Here is a 19,116-nt window from a genome sequence, read left to right as displayed (position 1 = left end):
ATGTTTTCGTTATTCGTGTAGATGCTGACAAACTGATTCCAGGTATTTTGACTAGATCAGGTGACCATGAGTTAAATTTTTCAGAAATTCCTCTTTCACTCCTTTCCAGGAAATTTCACATAGATTCAAAAGATCACGTCAACAAACGACACTTCATTGACAAAAACGGCCGTCGACCGTTTTGCTGAAATCGGCAAGCAAAACGCACAAACGACATGAAAATATCAAAAACAGCCGCCCCCTCCCCCCTGAGGCCCTGCCCCCTGGCGAATCACAGACTCACAATTTTACAGAAATTCCAAATCGAGTAGGGGAGGGGGTGCCGTGCATGGCACGCTCGAATTTACAACCAGAATCCGAAAACCTCATCCGCGACGTCCGACGTCAACATTCGAACGCGAGTCGGACGACGAACGTCTGGCTGTACGTGTCGGTGGTTTCGGTTCGCTTTACGCACTCGAACCCTGGAACATTTTTCGCTTTTGTTTTTTTTCGTTTCGCTGTTTGTTCGCTTGTTTCGCCACCGCTGACTACGATTCTAAACTTTGTTTCGGCTTTTGTTTTGGACGCAATCGGTACTTTTTGCGTCAGTGGTTGAGGGCCCGACTCACCATTTGGATTAACTTTTCAGTTAGCTGTATGTGTTTTTGAAAGCAGAAAAGTGGTTTTTGGGAGGAGTTGCACTTAAGTTGCTCAACTAAAAGGTAAATTGTAAAATAGCGTCTGTTGATCTAGTGAGAGAATAGCCGGATTTTCGGCGGGGATATTTCTTTTGGGAAAATTGTCAAAAAAAAATAACCTCAAAAACTGCGTAATGCAGTGACTAGATTTAACTGTAAAAATTGATCAATTCTCAAAATTATTAATTTCTCATGATTGTAATATATATTTTTTGGCCTTTTTACTGACTCTACGGTGATAATTTCATTCATTTACACCAAAATTCAAGAGTTTCATTATTGAATAACAACTGCGACTATTACTCAAGCGTCGAAAATTATAAATAGTTTTAGATGAATATTCATGCAGTTTAGATCAGAAAAAAGCACTCACGCTTTTTGCATCCCTCATGGCGATCATACCTATTACCTTAAAATTAATTTGTAATGCACTTGTCATGTTACATTTGATTAACCTATTATCCTAACTTTTTACGGAGAATCATTTGCGATAAAATAACAATGTTGCCTTTCACGCTTGGTGTCAAGATGACAGTCATAACTCTGATATTAACAGTGTCATTGTGATTACCAACGTTGTCAGTTCGTCTTTAAAAAAACAATAATTAAGAAAATATGTAGTCATTAGTTGTCCAAAGAAACTTGTTTGCTGTGATATTGGGTTTGTTATAATACTGATATAACAAAATTTCAATCTTCTCTTTAATGGATTGTTCCAAAATTCCCTTCAGAAAAATCAAAAACACAGACGTTTTCCACCCTCTTTTAGGACATCTGGCACATAGATTTAATTTCAAGTTGAAAAAAAACTTGTCCAGAGATCTATTCGGAGTGGCAAAAAGTTTCTGTAAGATGCAAAAAATCCCTGTTTAAAGATTTTCAGGTCGTTTTCGATATCAAATGACTGAATTAATTCTTATGATTTTTAAGAACTTTTTTTTGGCGATTGTTGATTCATTTCAAAGCTTTAGATTCTTAACCTTTTTGTCGTCACCATCAGTTGACCCTACGCTATGTACCGATACTGCTTGCGACGATATTGCTAAGCGAATTTTTGTTCTGGGAGTGTTTTTCAAATTTTTTAGGTGCCTGAATCAGAAACCTGAATTTAGAAAAAATCCGAGACCTGAGAAAATACACTGAATTCAGAAAAAAATCTAACTTTGACGATAATAATCTTATTTTCTATTTTCAAGTGCAACACGCAAAAAAAATGTTAAGAATTACTTTAGGCAATTTTAATATAAAAAAAGTGCGACCGTCGTTAAAAGAGTGCATTTTGTACGTATAATCGTAGCTTCACGGCTAGTTAGGTCTGGACATGATACCATAATAATTGCAGCGGTTTTTAGTAGTTTTCAAATACTTTTTCCAGCTGAAAACAACTATGTAATTGTCTCGAGTTTCTTTCGAGATGTGTACGTAATTATAAGAGCCTTAATATCAAGAGTAGAATTATAGGTCAGGTTCAGATTACTTAATATTGATTGTTAATTGCATTCCAAGAAATCGTTCTTAAGAATAATTTAAGTTTGGATTTTTCTGGGATTAAGTTAATTTCTGTTCAATAAAAGGAAGTTTATTGGGAATTAGACGTATGTTGGCCGACACGTTCACCAGATCCGTCCCCATTGGATTATTATTTAAGGGAAATTTATTATTTCCACGTCACTCTTGACAAAAAGAGGATTTGTGGTATTTGCACCAAGCTGCCTAACTGATCCTTAGCATGTGATGCATATCATCGCAATTAGAGAAAGGGGAAAAGTCCAAGATAGTAGAATAAGAAAAAAGATAATTGGTAATGGTTACGAAAACCGAAAGGTTGCATTTCAAATATGACATTGTCAAATTGAAGAAGAGGAAAATTTACAATGATAAAATGTTAATCATTTTGAATTATTTGGGCAGATAAGCTGAGTAAAAGTAAAAACATTTTTTCTAATTTTTTTAATTTCAATTTTAGATAGACTCGTTCTCGAAGTCCAAATTACGCAACTTTGTCCCAATTTAATCCTACTCGTAACTTTAATGGTAGCGCTCCTTCTGGTTGAACTGCAGAACGGGGCACCCTGTGCGTATTTTTAGCATTTACGCAGGAGTAGGTACAATGAATATGAAGTGAGTAATAAAATTACAAAATGGAAATTTGCAAGTGAGGTTTATTTTCCGGAAGAAATAATTTAAGTTTAATCATTTAATTAGCTTGCAAATTTCAATTTGGTAATTTTATTACTCACTTCATATTCATTATACCTACTTTTGCGTAAACGTTAAAAATTCCAAACTTAAATTACTTCTCTTATAAATCTTATATTCAATTAAATTCTCAGTATACCGCGTGACAGTAATTTTTCGCAAATTCTTTTTTCATTGAGGCACACAACGTAGTTGTCGGTAGAGGCATTACTAGCCATGTAGTAAGTATTTCAAGTGAAGAAAAAAGAGATATGCAAGAAATTTATTACACTTCGCATCGAAATGTGCAAGTTACTTGGGAAGTATATCTATTAAGATTGTGGCTGATCATACATATATCAGAAATATATACCGGTAGAATCATTGCAAACAATGGAAACATCCGTTGACCGGCACGTTCACAACATCATTTTTCATTTGATTTGCACAATTATTTGCGACAAAACAAATTTGTTCGCAAATTTCCATTTCGTAATTGCTACTTTCTTCGTATTCGTTTCTACTCTCTACTTTTTTTTGATAACCTTTGGTGGTTCTGAAGATGAACCAAGCATAAATTAAAATATTCTTATTCAAGATTCGTTAGAGAAAGAACGTTAATTGCAGAAAGTCAGTGGAGCGTTTGGAACTTTTAGCTTAAGAGAAATATTCGGCCAATTTTGGAGAATTTTAGTACGCGTTTACGAAGCCATTAATCGCCCCGATGACCCATATGAGCCTGCACCGAGCAGACTGCTCGGTTTTTATTAGTTCACGAGATATGGGCTGATAATCATATGAATTTTCGCGATTTTGAAAATTGCTCGTGATGAATGGTAAAATAGAGGGTCGAAATGGAATTCAACTAGAACATCACCTCGAAATATTCGAAGTTTTACTGGAAATTTTCATAGAAGATCTTTCACTCGTTTGTAAACTGAAAAACCGAACGACTCTGAATCTCAGCCGATCGAGGAACCCCGGCCGTCCATATTGGAAGTTCGAAGACTTTATGTTTAAATGAAGAATCGCCTGATTTTAATGCAAGGAATCACCTGCCAAAACATTGGCTTGATGTGCGCGGGCACTACAGAATCTCAGCGTCAGCTGTAGGGAAACTTAAGCGCAGCTGTGGGAATTTTTCAATTTAATGAACCAATAGAAAATGTATGGACTATTAAAAAAATTGAACACTTTTCGGCCAATTATTCGAATAGAAAAAGCAACAGAGATAAATGACCTGATGGTCACCTCTTCTCGTTTCCTTTATTCAAATTTGAAACTATGATTGATAGTCGTGGCCCCCATGCGTCCAGCAGAACCCATTTTTGATCATTAATTTTTTTGTCTTGTTTATAGTGGCACACTCTGTATAAGGCCCATATAACCAACCGTGTTTTCAACCAGGGCGTGGCCCCCTGGTAGTTCGGCGTGGAGATATTGAACCTCTATTAATTAGTTATTCAATGGAGCGAGTTATAATAAAATTGTTTCCGTTAGTTCGTATATCCATCAAGCTCCTACGTATGTGACATTATTTGGGACGATCGCGTATGCTGCGTAAGTCTATTGAACGTACAATCGAAGAAAGTTGCAGTTTCGACAAAATTCCAAAGCGAAAACGCACGCAGAAAATTTATTGGCGATTTCGCAATAATTAAACAATAATTTGGCCAACTTATTGCGATATCGAAAATGCGCTAAATGCACAGTCACGGTATTGAGCTAAAATACGCAAAGTAGAAATGTAAAAATAGGTCGCGCCCTATCCTTTGAGCTCGCCTGAAAAACAATATTAAAATAAAGCAGGTAGCACAATAAAAATAATTATGGAATGACGCGGGCTTGCCAGCCTTTCCACGACTATTGGGAAAAACAGAAAATTAATGTTGTTGTTTGCTCAGTTTAATCAAATCAGTCAGCTGTCATGATACCAAGCACGCAGCTTTGGCAAATCGATTAACAATAATTATTGTTATTATGTGCAAATTGCAGGTAGCGAAAAGTGTCTTTCATATATTGCCTTGCAGTGACGTAACGTTTAGGATTTACCGTAAAAGGTGTAGGTGGAGGCCGGAGCAACAATGTTTCAGTTAGAAACAATCCAGAAACTGTGTGGTTTTAAAAAAATACATTAGTAACCAATCCATGGCAAACCTACATGCATAATTTATTAGTAAATACCGGTTTCAAAATGACCTTGGAACCCCTGTCCAAATTCTTGTGTAGGTCCCATCGGCACCCCTTTTCAAATGTAAACGGACAGGAGCTCCCGGTCTTGGCTAAAAATTTCCCAAGAGGCTCAACGTAAAAGATGCAGACTGTCCATTTTTGAATTGTTGGAATTCGATCGAGCATCCTGGAAGCTTTGCCTGCAACTCCAGAATTTGATGTCCTATAATCAATTCCCAAATACCCCAAAATGTTTTGACAAACGGCCGGATATTCTAAAGGGCCCAGCATATTTTTGCTGTTTGGAATCCTTCACCAAGGTGTACGCCCACTTTAACAACAAACGGGAAGCACAACGTTGCTATTTCCTGATTTAAGAGAATTAAACATACGACAGTTCTTGGAAAAAATCCCTGTGCTCTCATAAAAAAAATTTTCACGTCTAAATTCAAAAATAATTTATGAGGCGGTTCATTTTGGAGGGTCGGGTTCTATTTTTCCATCCCAAACTTTTTGGTGATGTGCCACTAGCCGCCTACTTCCAGATATTTAAATTCTATGATCAAATCAACTACTTTTTCATCTCTTACATTGTTGCTGTATTTGCAACGGTATTCGACTAATTGGTAAAAATAACAGAATACACTCGCAATTTCATCTAATTTCATCCTATTCGGAAACGTGCAGGAAAAGCTCGTGGATTCGGTCAATAGGAAAAAATACGTTCTGAAAATTTACAAACCTTAGTACGGCTCTGGTTTTCAAGGAATTAATTTGTAGGTCTTTGAGGCCTTAAAAGGAACTTAGCTCCTAAGTATTAATCACAGCAGAAGCAGTATCGTAAAATGTACTACTCGTTCCTAACCGATTTCTAAAATCCCAGCTTTCAGACATGGAAAAAAATGTTTTTAGGTAAAAAATCTAAAAGTCAGTATGGTGCGCCTCTGACTTTCAAGGAATTCAAGTGACACGCCCCAAGCAGTGACGTTCAAGCCTAATATGGAAAAATTAATTTTTGTCAATCTACAAATTAGTTTTAATATTTTTTGTTGTTTCTTGCCGTCCGTATGGTTTTCTCGTTCTCAAGTATGCGTGAAAAAGCTATAGATGCCAAAACAAGATAAAACTGAACGAACTTATTACAGTACAGAATTAAGTTGCCATAATCCGGTGTCAAGGTTGCAGAATGGAGTACCGGTAAGCAATAATTTCAGATTTACACTTTCGCATATGCGGCAGTTTTCCCGATTTTTTCAAACATATCGCAACCTACCGCAGACGAGGAGGCATTTTTCCCATTTTAAACGGACCAAGGCAAAATGACAATGATGGCGGTCGCGAGCCATTGTTGTATGATTTGCACGACCCACACTCGCCGAATTTGAATAAATTCAGAATTTATATATACGAAGTTTTAGGGATTGGCACATACTTCTAGAGAATTATGTGGAATATCTCTGCACAGATATTTCTCATTGTGAGCGGCCTCACGGCGCGGAAAAAGCATCAAAGGAATTCGCACATTTTCATGGAAAAATATGCTAGATAGAAACAGAGATTGAATCCTGATGGAGTTTCAAGGACGTTACGCCTTTTTGAGGATCATAAACTGGATCGGTCGCAATGGAACCGGCGAACTATGTTTGATGCAAAACGATTCCTTGATCTACAGGCAGTGGAGAAGTGGTTTTAATTTTTGGGAAAGCTGTGGCGCCACCTCTTGACGCGTGTTAAGCTTTCGATAAACAACAATAGATGGCTGAATGGCCGGTCTACTCGAGTGGCTCTTTAAATTTCTGAAATACGTGATATTGCGGGCTTTAATTGAAAATTGAGAGCATTGCGAGGAAATTCGAGGTGAATTCAACACATTACAATGCAATCAACTGAAGTAGATAACGTTTCTAGAAACATCCAACACCTGTAGTTTTAAAGCGTCTCCCTTACTTCACAAAAATGCTCATGGCTGATATTTTATGAAGTTTTCCCATAAAGGAGGATTACAATTTTAAGAAACAGACACGTAAATCGCGCCAAAAATACTTGAAAAAGCTCCTACTCTTACTTGCGATTTTAGCGTCGTTCACCCCAATATTTCAGTATACCACATGCCTCCACCATTTTGTCGAGATTTTTTGTCTTAGCAATTAGCTTTTTCATGAGGCTACAGTGGCCACAAAAAAATCCGAATTATCCTTCAAGGCATCCCGCACAAGAGAAAAAACCGCTATTAACCTAGATAACTTATTATGACAAAAACTATCGAACAATCAGAGTGTACGAGCATGTAAATAATAAATGTCGTGCGGGTGTATTTCAAAACACTCCATGGCGATAAATTCCGAATCATTGCAACAATTAAACCGGCATTTTATCGACGGCAACATCTAAGCACCGACTTTCTATCTGGGGCCGATTGGAGCAGAAAAAATGGCCAAAATCCGTTTTGAAGCCCGCTTTCATTTAAAATCTTTTAACGGAAATTTGGGTTTGGCACCCGCGCTTTAAATTGCTTATTAATAAATAAGTATAAGCGCTTGTCGACGTTCGAGAGATATGATCTCTCGCCTCGACCAGCCAACGGAAAAGCAACACTCTGTATAATACGTCGCACCAGTGGACAGCCGGGGTGGTCAAGCTCGAGCGCAAAGCTCTGCAAAGACCGAATTTTGGGATTTTTCTCTGCTTTCGAGGCCTTTCCACGCGTGAGGCTACAAGACCTTTTAAGGTCCTTCCTAATGTCACTTCAACCCCAACGAGCAGCGCTTAGATCTGCGTATGCTGATATCTATGACCACCCAGTACAGGCACAGACACAATATACACACCCACACCGAAAGTAGTTTGCTCTGTATTTCTAGTAATTTGTGGGACATTTTAATGTATGTTCGAGTGTTGTGAAATATTCAATGGCGATACGGAGTTATATGTTTTCATTAGAAACTGTATCATAAACTTAAATTTATTTGTCGCTCTATAAAGTGGATACATACGCAAGGCCTTTATTGGCAAATACTGGTTTGCTCGTTTTTCATGCGCTTTTATTCGCCATACGGATAAACGAGGGAGTGTGTCTTGACTGTCGGGCTTGTTTTCAATTTTTAATGTTTGCCATAAATTTCTTGTCAGAAATTGAATTCAAACCGTGTTGATTGGCTCGAATTTGAATCTGAGTCGCTCGGAAACCTTCAGAAAGCTCACGGGCCGACGATAAAGCGAGTCATTAATTGAAAACAGGAATGAAATAATAAAACAACCAAATTCCAGGAAAAAACTGGAAAATTCAAGAAACGCATCGCAATGAAGTCTAACAAAAGAGTAAAAGAGAAGACCAATCTTCCGCTCTTGGGACTAAAATATTGCGTTATCGGTGAGCTGCACATGTCTGGACCATTCGTGGGGAAATATTAAAGAAACGATAAATATTCTCCCTGGACAAGGTGCTTGAAAAAGACTTTCAGAGAAAAGGACGAGAACGTGAAAAATACAAATTAACAACCCAATGGGAACAGAAAAGAAGATTTGCTAAAAATTTCACAGTCAAGATGGCAATTTTTTTCAGATTTCCATGGATTGATCCATATTTCTTCTCAAACATCTAAGAGCTTCCCAGTCCCTCGAGTCTCCATAAATGTTGATGGGGTGATGCATCTGCCGAAGCGTTGCAATTTTCCCTAACACGATTCAAATTTCCTTTTTGATTATTCCATATTTCGTCTCTCAGGCACGTGGCAGTTTCTTCTAAAGTCTGTATAAACCTTACTGAAACCACGCGAAAGGCGAAACGTTGTAGTTTTCACTGACACAATTGCAAAATGCTTCATCTCTTCTCTAATCATTTTATAGTCACCTTTCTTCTTTATCTAAAAACGGTAATTCCTGCTCTACAAAGTGGGCGTAACATTGCTACACTACCAAAACTTTTAATTTGTCTCACTTTCCGTAATGGCACGAAGACATCAAAAACACGTCACAAAACTGAACCGTAATCTTGATAAATTGATCCAATTAGAAATATGGATGGCACCGTACGTGTATGCAAATTTCGCCATCAAAGTCTGATAAAATCTTGGAATTCGAATAGAGAATGATTTTAGTGGTCCCAATTATAATCCGTGCAAAAACAGGAAGTCGAAAGTTCTTATTCCTAATTTATTTGTTAATGAAACACAGTCGTGTGTATGAAGAAGGGGGAGCGAGAAACTGGTTGAAAGATGTCGAGACCTAGTCCGAAAGTCCAAGTCCGAAACCACCTTTTTGGTGATTACACATGGTAATGTTTAGTCTTGCAGTTTGATAGAAATACCACAAATCCTATTTTTGCGGGGAGTATAAATGAAACCTTCCATAATTTCGAATAAATAAAAAAATCTAATAGGGCAGATCTGGTAAGCCTGCCGGCCTGGGGCATGTATGAAAATTAGAACATTTCTCGAACTGAGCTGAAGATTTATGAGCGAATAAAAAGTTCATTTTTGGCTGGTCCTTGTCTTTTCATATGCTGCACATTTCAATGAATATCCGAGATGTATGAGTGCTATTTGCAAAGCAATTTTGCAAAACCAAGATATTTGGTACTTGCAGCAAACTGCGAGACTGTGACATGTGATACATTATCGCAAGGAGAAGGAAAAGGTTCATTCGAAAATGTGAATATCTAATATGGCGCCCACAAAAAAACAAGGTTAATTATGACATGAAAAACTGAATCGTCAGTTTTCAAATATGACGTCGCCGCATTGTAGAACAGGAAATGCTGTGCTACGGGAGTGCCAGTCATTTTGAATTATCTCACCAAATAAGCCGAGACAATAATAAAATTCTTTTAAAAATTTCCTACTATCTCCGAAATGAGCATTTTTCAAATTTTGGCCTGTTCTCGCACCTTTGCTCAGCTTCGACCCAATTTAACGGATTTGCGTTCAAGAAACGCACATCCTAAATAGATTTCATGTCGTCTTAGTACAGTTGATCCCGTACTAAACCATCATTTCGGAATTTAATAATTTAACAAATAGGACCGGTTCTTAAGAATTGATTTAAATAAAATTTGGAGCAAAATAAGAATTAACGATCTCGGAAAGCACATCGGACTCGGTCAATTTTCTTGTCGTGTTACACGGACGTCGAAATACGGACCTTGAAGCATTCAGTTGCTGAATAAATGATCTCTCAATTCAGGCTGAAATTAAAATCTACTGAGTGTTAGACTTACAAATATTGAAAACGGCATTATTAGTTTCTCGCGGCGTGATGGAAAAATGCAATAAACTTCCTGTTTCGAAAGAGTCTTATTATCAATGTTTAGAGATCTTTACGGGGATTTGAAGAGGCAAACAGCGGCACATTTTTAAATTCCCGGTGTAATCCGCAATCTAATAAATTATGTTTAATTATCGGGATTGCGCTAATTAAAGTGAGCTATTTGAGCGTGGATTTGGCGGCGGTTTTTCGAAATCTTGACGGGAAAGCAAATATTTGTTGCTCTGGGTACACAGAGATTTGAAAAAACCCCATTTCTTTTGCTTTTCCCGCCATAAATTTTCTGAGTCAACAGCATGGAACTTAATAAAAGCCGCCGCTTGTGGCAAAATATTTGCTTAATCGGTAGTTGCGTTGATCATTAAGAGAAATAAACGTTTAGTGCAAAATGCTGAAGCTTTAATAAAAAAAAACAGGGCCGGACTTGCTCCTACTACGCACCACGAAAAGCGATTTATCACAGTTGCGACCCCCAGGACTTGCCGTAAATTTTTAAAATATTTAAATTTTTATTGTAAGAAGGGCCTGTAATTTGCATAGGGCACATCTGTGCCCAGTAACAACCCTAAAAGTACGATTTTGACCCTTCTGCTCTGCGAGATCCCTTTTATGCTTTTAATGGGTTTTATCACCCTTTTTTGTGTCGGGTTTTTAATTTTAACGTCGCGTCGTACACTTTCCGCTTTGTGTTTCAAAATTCCACATTATGCGTTGGGTTTGCATAACGAACTTAATAAATTATGTGGGTTTGAATTTCAAAGATCAGCGGAAACGGTCTCAATTCGACAAAACTGAAACCGAATCCCCAAAAAACCCAATCAAGGCGACTTTTTCTACCTTTTTTATCGACTTAGCAGATTCTCGGTCTTTTGTCCAACAAGGCCCAAAACCGTCGAAAAGAATTTTAAAAGAGGTAAACGACATAAGATAGCACCTTTTTATGGTAAAAAATGCATTAATTTCTTGGTTTTATTGGCCAAAATTTAAGGCAAGACGCCGTAAAGTAAGTTATAAAATCGATTTAACGACCCAAAAGTGTCTCAGCCCGAATACAAAATAATCTTTTTGGGAATGCTCGACTTCGAACGGTATTAATAGGGTCCCATTTCGAGGCTTATCGTCCGGTCAAGATATACAGGGTGTTTCGGGCGTTTTTTATTGCCCATTAAGTTAACCTGCATTAGCATTGCAAAAGCGGCCCTTATTCGGGATCAGCATAGATGTCGACTCTTTAAAGGTTATCATCTCTCATTAAGCTCATTGAAAAAAGAGCGCTAATAACGATGTAAAATACATTTACCCCACCTAACGTGAACTATGTCCATTGGTCTCATAAGGGTTTCTCATACGCTATAAGGACTTATCTACCCAAATTTGAAAATCTACACCCTCGCCACTGCATTTTGTTTAAAAATGACACTTAAAGTGCGACCGACGTTGTCACACGATTTTTAGTTTGTGTCAGTCCGTTTATATTCGTGAGTGTCTTCGTCGTCCTACGTCTATGGTTCATGATGTCTCATCGAAAAAATGTTCTCACAGTTTGCACAGAACCCAGAACCAATGACGTCGATTAAGAACAATGTGAAGCAATTGCGAAATTCGCAAAAAGAGCGAAACAACAATATTAAAACTTATATGGCATAAAAGTGTCCATTTACCGCACCAGAAGCGAGCAATATACCGCGTCGTTCTAAATCATATTTTCTCGATAAAACCGCGTTTTTCATCGGGTTTTAGAGCTGTTCGTGCCCGGTAAGGAGTTTTTGGAATGTTGAAATTCTAATGTGAATTTGCCATTAAATCGAAGTCGGAGTAAAAAATCTGTCCCTGAAGGATTTTATATGTCTAAGTTAAACTAACAAGCAGATGGATAAACCAGGCATCAGCCATAGTAAAACAATGGATTCAAGTAAGTCAGTTTTAAATTTCAATTTACCGCGCACACAAACCACCATAAAATTTACGACTTGGCCTTTAGCGCAGATTTAACATTAAATATAATTAGAATGCGCTCTGACTGTAAATTTTCAGCTAAGTAAACCTGGGACAATCCTCACGATCCCAAAGTAAATTAACTAGAAAATTAGAGGAGCGTATGTGCTTTATTGTCTCAAATGTAAATTTAGCTGGAATCGGACATGTTGATTGCGCAAGTGGCGGTTACATTATTGAAGAGATTGGCGAATCTAGCGAAAATGCGTTTTTCCGGAATAATCAGGTCACGATGTGGCAACAATGTGTAAGTGGACACGAAAACATGACGCCTGGTTGCCATCGCACTGAAAACTACATAGGCGCGCTCAAGCCGGCAACGCCGCAAAACGTGTCAAAGCCTGAAGCCTAGTTGCCAATTGTGCATCATTTATCATTTTTATTCAGTTATCTATTACAATATCACTATACCGGATTGTGCAATTATTATTCACAGAAACCAGTACATATATATTTTTGCTAAAAGATACACTGCTATCGACGGTGTGTTCTTGGAAGCTATAACAATATCACGTATGTTAAACAGTCGAACGATTTACCCGTTTGTTATAACGACTTTACAGTACTATTCCGCCTTTAGAATATTTAAATTAAGACTAGATAAGTGAAATACCTCTGCGTGAGCACTGCTGACCAACCGTATTGGCTGAGTAAGTCGATCAATGTGGTTTCAAGTGTGACTATATGGATCACCAATGCAGATAATTGGTTAAAAGATTATTCTGGGCATATACAGGGTTTGGCAACGTTTTTATAACAAATTTGCTGACATAGTTGCCAAATCTTTACATTTGTGACACGAAGGGTAAAAGCTCTCTTCGTGTCAACGCACCAATTCCTGTTGAACTTAGAATTGTGTGGGAACATCGGATAATATTGACAGACGTATTTTAGGTGTCATGCAATTAAGAAAAGGGTCTAGCGTGGTTAGAAGAATTAAATCTTCAAATACTCCCTAAGAGGCTGAGAAACTAAATGGATGATCATATTTGAGTTTGTTTAATGTGGCAACAGTGGGCAAATTTTAAGTGCCATTTACAAATAACAGAATATTGCGCCGTTGCCAATTTTCGGAAGATAATCTTATCGTAAAGCCATTGGTGTGACAGCGCATATTCCTCGGTTGTTATTTAAAAACAAAATGCTCTTACGCAGTTTCCATTTTTTCTAGTAAATTTTAGGCAATTCCCATTTCGTAGATTAATTATTTCCTATTTAAAATTGTTTTTGAAACCAAATTTTTATTTTTTATGCTTTTTCAATGAAATCTGGTTTCTTAAACCTTACTGGAAAATCTGACAACTGCGCAAGAGGATTTTCTTTTAAAACAACACTAGATGAATATCATACTGGACCAGGAATTTGCGCTGTCATACAAATGTCAGTTAAAATGATAGCGCTGACTCAACGCGCGCGCGAACCAACCGATGAAATCGGCAACTGCGCAACTCGCTTTTGTTTCAAAGTTTAATAATGGCTTTTTCTGAGTCTGCCAAGTAAGCCATGATAATATATCAATTGGAATATCATAAGCCGTTTTTAGTTACTTTTCTTAAATTTGATGCAAATTTTGACGTAAATTTTCCCTCAAGACTACATAGAGAGAATAGTTTCAGTAACTGTATCGAAATGGTCTCGCTACAGGTGTAGTCGCCAGCAGCCACAGGCAAAACGCGTTGTTCAAATTTGAAATTAATTTATATGCAAAACAGGCAATAATACCAGACAAGTAATGTCTTTGAGTGTCTTTAGACGGTTTTGCAACGAAGTGGCAAAGGTGTGTATTCTACAATTAGTTGTTTTTGTTGCAGGAATGTTGCAGGATTTATGTTGGCTACAATGGCTACTGTCACGTCCGGAATACTGTCACCGAATTCCTACGTCCTAAGCGCAGGTGAGCGAAAACTTTATTTCTTCGGCTACTTATCGACGCACACAACTGATTTCGACACATCGCAGTTGAATGCGTTCTCTCTACGAATTTGAGAGGAAAGAACGAGGTGTTAAAATTGTTAAAAAGGAGTAAACATTACTTTCCGGAATACGCGGTTTATTTAACGGTGAAAAGAGGCATTTTTGATAAATAATAAAATGTCAAGAATACGACGGTCTAAGTGCTGAGCAAACACGAATGCGTTCTCGGGCTATTATTGACAGAAAAAGTTGCATCCGAGGTGGAAATGTGTATGGCGTCAATTGCGGGAATGTATCGTGCAATAATTACAATGCAAATAACGCACTTCTTTTGTTGTTTCTTGTCAACAGTAGAAACTCGAAGATGATGATTGAGTTTACAGGGCGATCCACTCTCACACGTCATTCCATCTCCTTCGGTTTGCACAGTTTAAAGCATGATGGCGGGACTTGTACGTTCTCTCTTATTGCACCGGAAGATTTTAACACCATAAATTAAATCAAATGAAAAAATATATCAAAAATTCAAAATATATTCAAAATTATAATAAAATGTTAAAAATAAAAAAATATATATTTTTTTTTATTTTTCAAAACGAGAAGTGAAATTTAAAAAAAAATTGCACTTTTTTGTTTTGAAAATTACATTTTTCAGAACTGTACCAAAACTGTGCCTTCTATTAAGGCTTCGTTTAGATCTTTGAATATTTTCCACTCTTCACATTTTATTGTTTCCTGAGTTCTAAATACATAACTCAAAAAATTTTGGATACTTCGTTCCCAAATGTCTAAATTTTTCGACATATTTCTCCGATCGCTGGGATTTTAGATAGTTTTTTTCTAGTCAAAGTTAGCCTCAAATGTTGTTTGGCACCTCAAGATTTTTAAATATTTTTACTCAGTTTCGGAAAATCTTTGTAATTTATTTTTTCAAAATTTTCTGATAGCCAAATGTCCCAGTAGTGCCAAAAATGGTGTTGATTTTGTATTTTTTCAGCCCAACTATATTTGGTTTACTCAATTTTCTTCTCTTTCATTGTCATGATGCCTTCTCTAGAATATTATGTGATTTCTTTATATTTCCCAAAATTACCCGTAAATAATAAGCTTTGAGAACTTTGTAATAGCGGAGAGTAGTCATAGATAGCATAGACACATTGGAAAAATTTGCTACGATTTTTGTTGATGTACATCTAATTCCCTTCAAATCTGTAAATATTTTCGTAATATTTTTTGTAGAACATTTTGTGGTTTTCTAACATGTTCAACAGTAATTTGTAGAGTGTTTAAGCACGTGTCCTCAAATGTTCTAAACAAATATAAACTATATAAAAACCTCAATAAATTTGACCTTCATTATCTCGGAAACAAAGAGTTTGACCAAATTTCTCCCCTGATACCCTGTCCGATCATTTAGTTATCTGGCCGATCGGTCATCCATTCGTTATTCGTAATTGAACCCCTAACCCGGCACTGCTTGGGGCCCATAAATCCGCCGAACGATATTTCAAAAGCGAGTCTAAAAATCCGAAAAATCCTTAATAACTTCGGGAAACATAAAACACACACAACAATGGCCGAGGCCGGTGGCAAAAAAGCACGGTCCATTCTAAACTAAAAATTCAAGATGAGACGGTGATTCTGTGAAATTGCCATCAGCACAAATTTTAATTATTTCTGACCAGGTTGGGCTGAAATTCTTGCAAGTTTTTATTAAAATTTGCTAAAACCGAGCACGTTTTGGCCGATGCATTCGTTTAACGAAATATTTTTGTGTAAAAACGGTCCCAGACAGAATTTTTGGCAGTTTCAGAAAGAGGCGCAATTTTTGTTGTCTAGATATTTCGGAAATGCGTTTTTGCTGCCGATGCTGATACTGATGGCCCAGCGAGATCGGGCATAATTAGTTTCGCTGCTCGGTCAAAAGCAACCTGCGGAGATACAAAAATGCATGCAAAGAACAAAGTCAATAAGCAAAACAATAACAAGATTGTTTTTCGGATTCCCAAGCCCGGACAACCCTAAGAACATGATTCAAATGATTAATAATTTCATTTCCAAGCATTTCTTTTAATCCAGCAAAATTCAAAGCTTTTTAGTTAACGGATCACAAATAGAAAACGTCGCGATTATCTTTTGTTTTCAAAGATCGACGTCGAACTTGATAACAGCTAATAAGGAAGTACTGTTGCCAAATAATGTAACCAGTTTCAAGTAACTTTCAAAGAGATCGATCCTTATTCTTTTGTGTTTCTGTTTTATTTGATAACTGACTCATCAATTAATTCTTCAACTTTTGCCATTGATTGTTCTTATATTCACAAACAAAACAAAGTACAAAGTAAATGACAACACTGTATCGCAAGCTTGACTTTAACAGAAATCGAAAGCTTGACATTTGACGTTCACGGGACTACAATGACTGCACTTGTGCTTGCCGACATTGTAGAATGCAGGACCGTTTCGTTACGTTGCATTGACGCCATGTTCCAGAAGTATTTACACCTCAAAAGAGAGGTGAAAAATCGGCTATCTAAGATATTTCCGCATATTTTCAACGATTTTCATATTTTTCAAAGTAAATCTCAGCTATTTTTCAATTAAAATATCGTCGTTTTCCAGATGCTGTAGCGCTAAAGCTCTCGCACCAAGAACCCATGGACACGACCTTCCACCACAGGCACCCTTTCACTCGCACGTACCCCGACTCTCACCACTCCAGCGACTCAGAACAAGAAGTGCCATACACCCCTCAATCGCCCAACCTCCCACTCAACGTCTCGGAACCAAAAAGAAACAAACGCAAAAACTTTAAACCTCGTTGCTCTCAGAATCTCCCCTCAGAAGATGAGGGAGTGCTCAATCTCAGCGAGTATAATGAAAATAATAATGTCAACGTCCGGAGGCGTAAACCCTTGGCAGGAGTCAGGAGAGTGATTCAAGACCCCAGTTTCACCCCTATGGATCTCAGCGGATCAAAGCCGGATTCCGAGGCTTCCGAGCGCCTGAGTCATGATTCTGAGGTGATGAGTCAGGAGGAGTCAAAAAACGACTCGGACAACTCGGATTCTGATGAGTTCAACACCGAGCGATACAGAACTACCTCTGAGAATGAAGAAGCCAAAGAAGACTCAGAAGGAGGACAGAGTGAGGAGAACGAGTCTAATAAGATACCGAACAGTTTCTCCATTCATAACTTGAGTAAGCCGCATGTGACGGAGAATAGTGTGAATGCGCATCAAAATCTTAGTCAGGATCAAATAAATGAGATGCGGAATTATGCTATGAACACCATGAGGGAGTTGTTGGGGATATATGGATTAACTTCGGAGGTTGCTGAGAGTATATCGAGGCAGCTGCCTTTGGCTGCGTTTACTTCTGGTGAGTACATTGAGTTTGCTGAGCTTAATTAGTGTAATATGTGTAATAAAATGTTTAAATAAAACTTTCTGGGGAATTTTGCCCAAATGCAAAAAAGTGTTGCCATTCGCTCAATTATGAAGTACATAAGTCAAAACTGTCAGTAGTTAGTGTCATTTAATTCAAATGGCGTTTTGTCGGTGTCAAATATGATGGACATATTGAAATGTCATTATTCAACTCGTCAAGCTTCGTCAGAAATGCTGGCAGTCACTCGGGTTGTTAATAGATGGGGCTGACGTTAAACTTAGCATCCTCTTAAAGATTGAATTCTTTGATATAAATTCATTCGTGATTTTTTTTACGAGTTCAAAAACTTCTTTTACTACTTTAAAACTTCTGTTGTTGCCATTAGGCTGTGAAGAGTATTTGCCCTTTTTAAAATATCAATTTCTCTCTAATTCGTTTATTAAATGCAGCTGTGCATACACATGCCTTTTAACATTTCAAAAACTAGTATATCCCAACTAAACGTAGTTTTTTAGATGATTTCTAATGTAAACACGTTTTCCGTTAAATACGCTAGGCGCGTTAACGTTTTTATGACTTCATTAGACTCTTTGTGTGGAGTTTTTGAGGCTCCCAATTCACCGTTAACGTTATCAAAGAAAACACAGGACTTACTACGTCCACGTTGGAACACACGTCGCAAAATCTCCATATTAATTCCAGTATTCTCATGAATTTCAGGCCGCATTATAACGTCGTAAAAGAAAATAAAGAGTAACAATAAAATTAGATGTTATTTGGTGTTAAAGCAAGTTTCCGAAGGGATTTATGAGGCTTTTATGAGATTCTAAGCCACGAGGGTCAATCGAAAATTATGTTAATTTAAACACCATGGAAGAATTATTTTCTTATTAGCGATCAAGGCGGCGATTTGAATTTTTCCAGTAGATCGATAAGAATGTAACGAGACAAGTTTATTCAAATGTCGCCTTCTAATGGAATTCAGTAAGAATTAAGGTTAACGTATTAGAAGTGACTAGGCATACGCGTATAATGCCTGAAAGTAATAAACAATAATTTTAAATACAATGGGGCTGGGTGGCACTCCTCCGAAAAATATTAACAACATATTGAAATTACCATTGAATTGGGTTAAAATTAGGTGTTTTCACTTCAAGAATGGGTTTGGTGCCGTTGTTTTGGAATTTTTCGGCAACAGCGACTGCGAAGAGGAGGCGAACCATAATAAGGCCATAATAAGCGTTTAGCATTTAACGAAAAGTCACCTTTTTGCGATCGTGCCGCAAATATTCGAAAATACACACATCGGGTCCTATTGTTCTTGGCTGATTTAAAGTCCATGGAACGATCTTGAGTGCATTATGAATATGAAATTACTGATGCTTTTCTACATTTTTTCATCCTGAGCAGAAACAATCGAACGCTCTGTGAGAGAATACTCCCATCTGCATAAACATGATCTTAAAGATATGTTATCTTCCGCTAAATATGGTTTCGCATACAACGGTCATTCGTAAATTAAGCC

The 19,116-nt window shown here is 37.4% G+C and overlaps 1 protein-coding gene across 3 annotated transcripts in view; it reads left to right on the top strand.

Moving 5' to 3' along the window:
* The first annotated feature begins 351 nt into the window (after positions 1–351).
* The window catches only part of LOC136344987 (zinc finger protein castor homolog 1-like), a 51,568-nt gene continuing 32,803 nt past the window's right edge, over positions 352–19,116 (top strand). For 2 of the 3 annotated variants that reach the window (XM_066292934.1, XM_066292932.1), the window contains exons 1-3: positions 353–704; positions 14,099–14,181; positions 16,824–17,582. In XM_066292934.1, the coding sequence (XP_066149031.1) occupies positions 14,115–14,181; positions 16,824–17,582 (826 nt within the window). In that variant the 5' untranslated portion in view covers positions 353–704; positions 14,099–14,114. Of the gene's footprint in view, positions 705–14,098; positions 14,182–16,823; positions 17,583–19,116 lie in introns of all 3 variants that reach the window. The other variant, XM_066292933.1, reaches the window with a different exon arrangement.

The sequence above is a fragment of the Euwallacea fornicatus genome, chromosome 18, assembly GCF_040115645.1.
Source record: "Euwallacea fornicatus isolate EFF26 chromosome 18, ASM4011564v1, whole genome shotgun sequence".
NCBI lineage: Eukaryota > Metazoa > Arthropoda > Insecta > Coleoptera > Curculionidae > Euwallacea > Euwallacea fornicatus.
The sequence above is the reverse complement of the archived record's forward strand: the minus strand, read 5'-3'. Positions and strand labels throughout refer to the sequence as shown.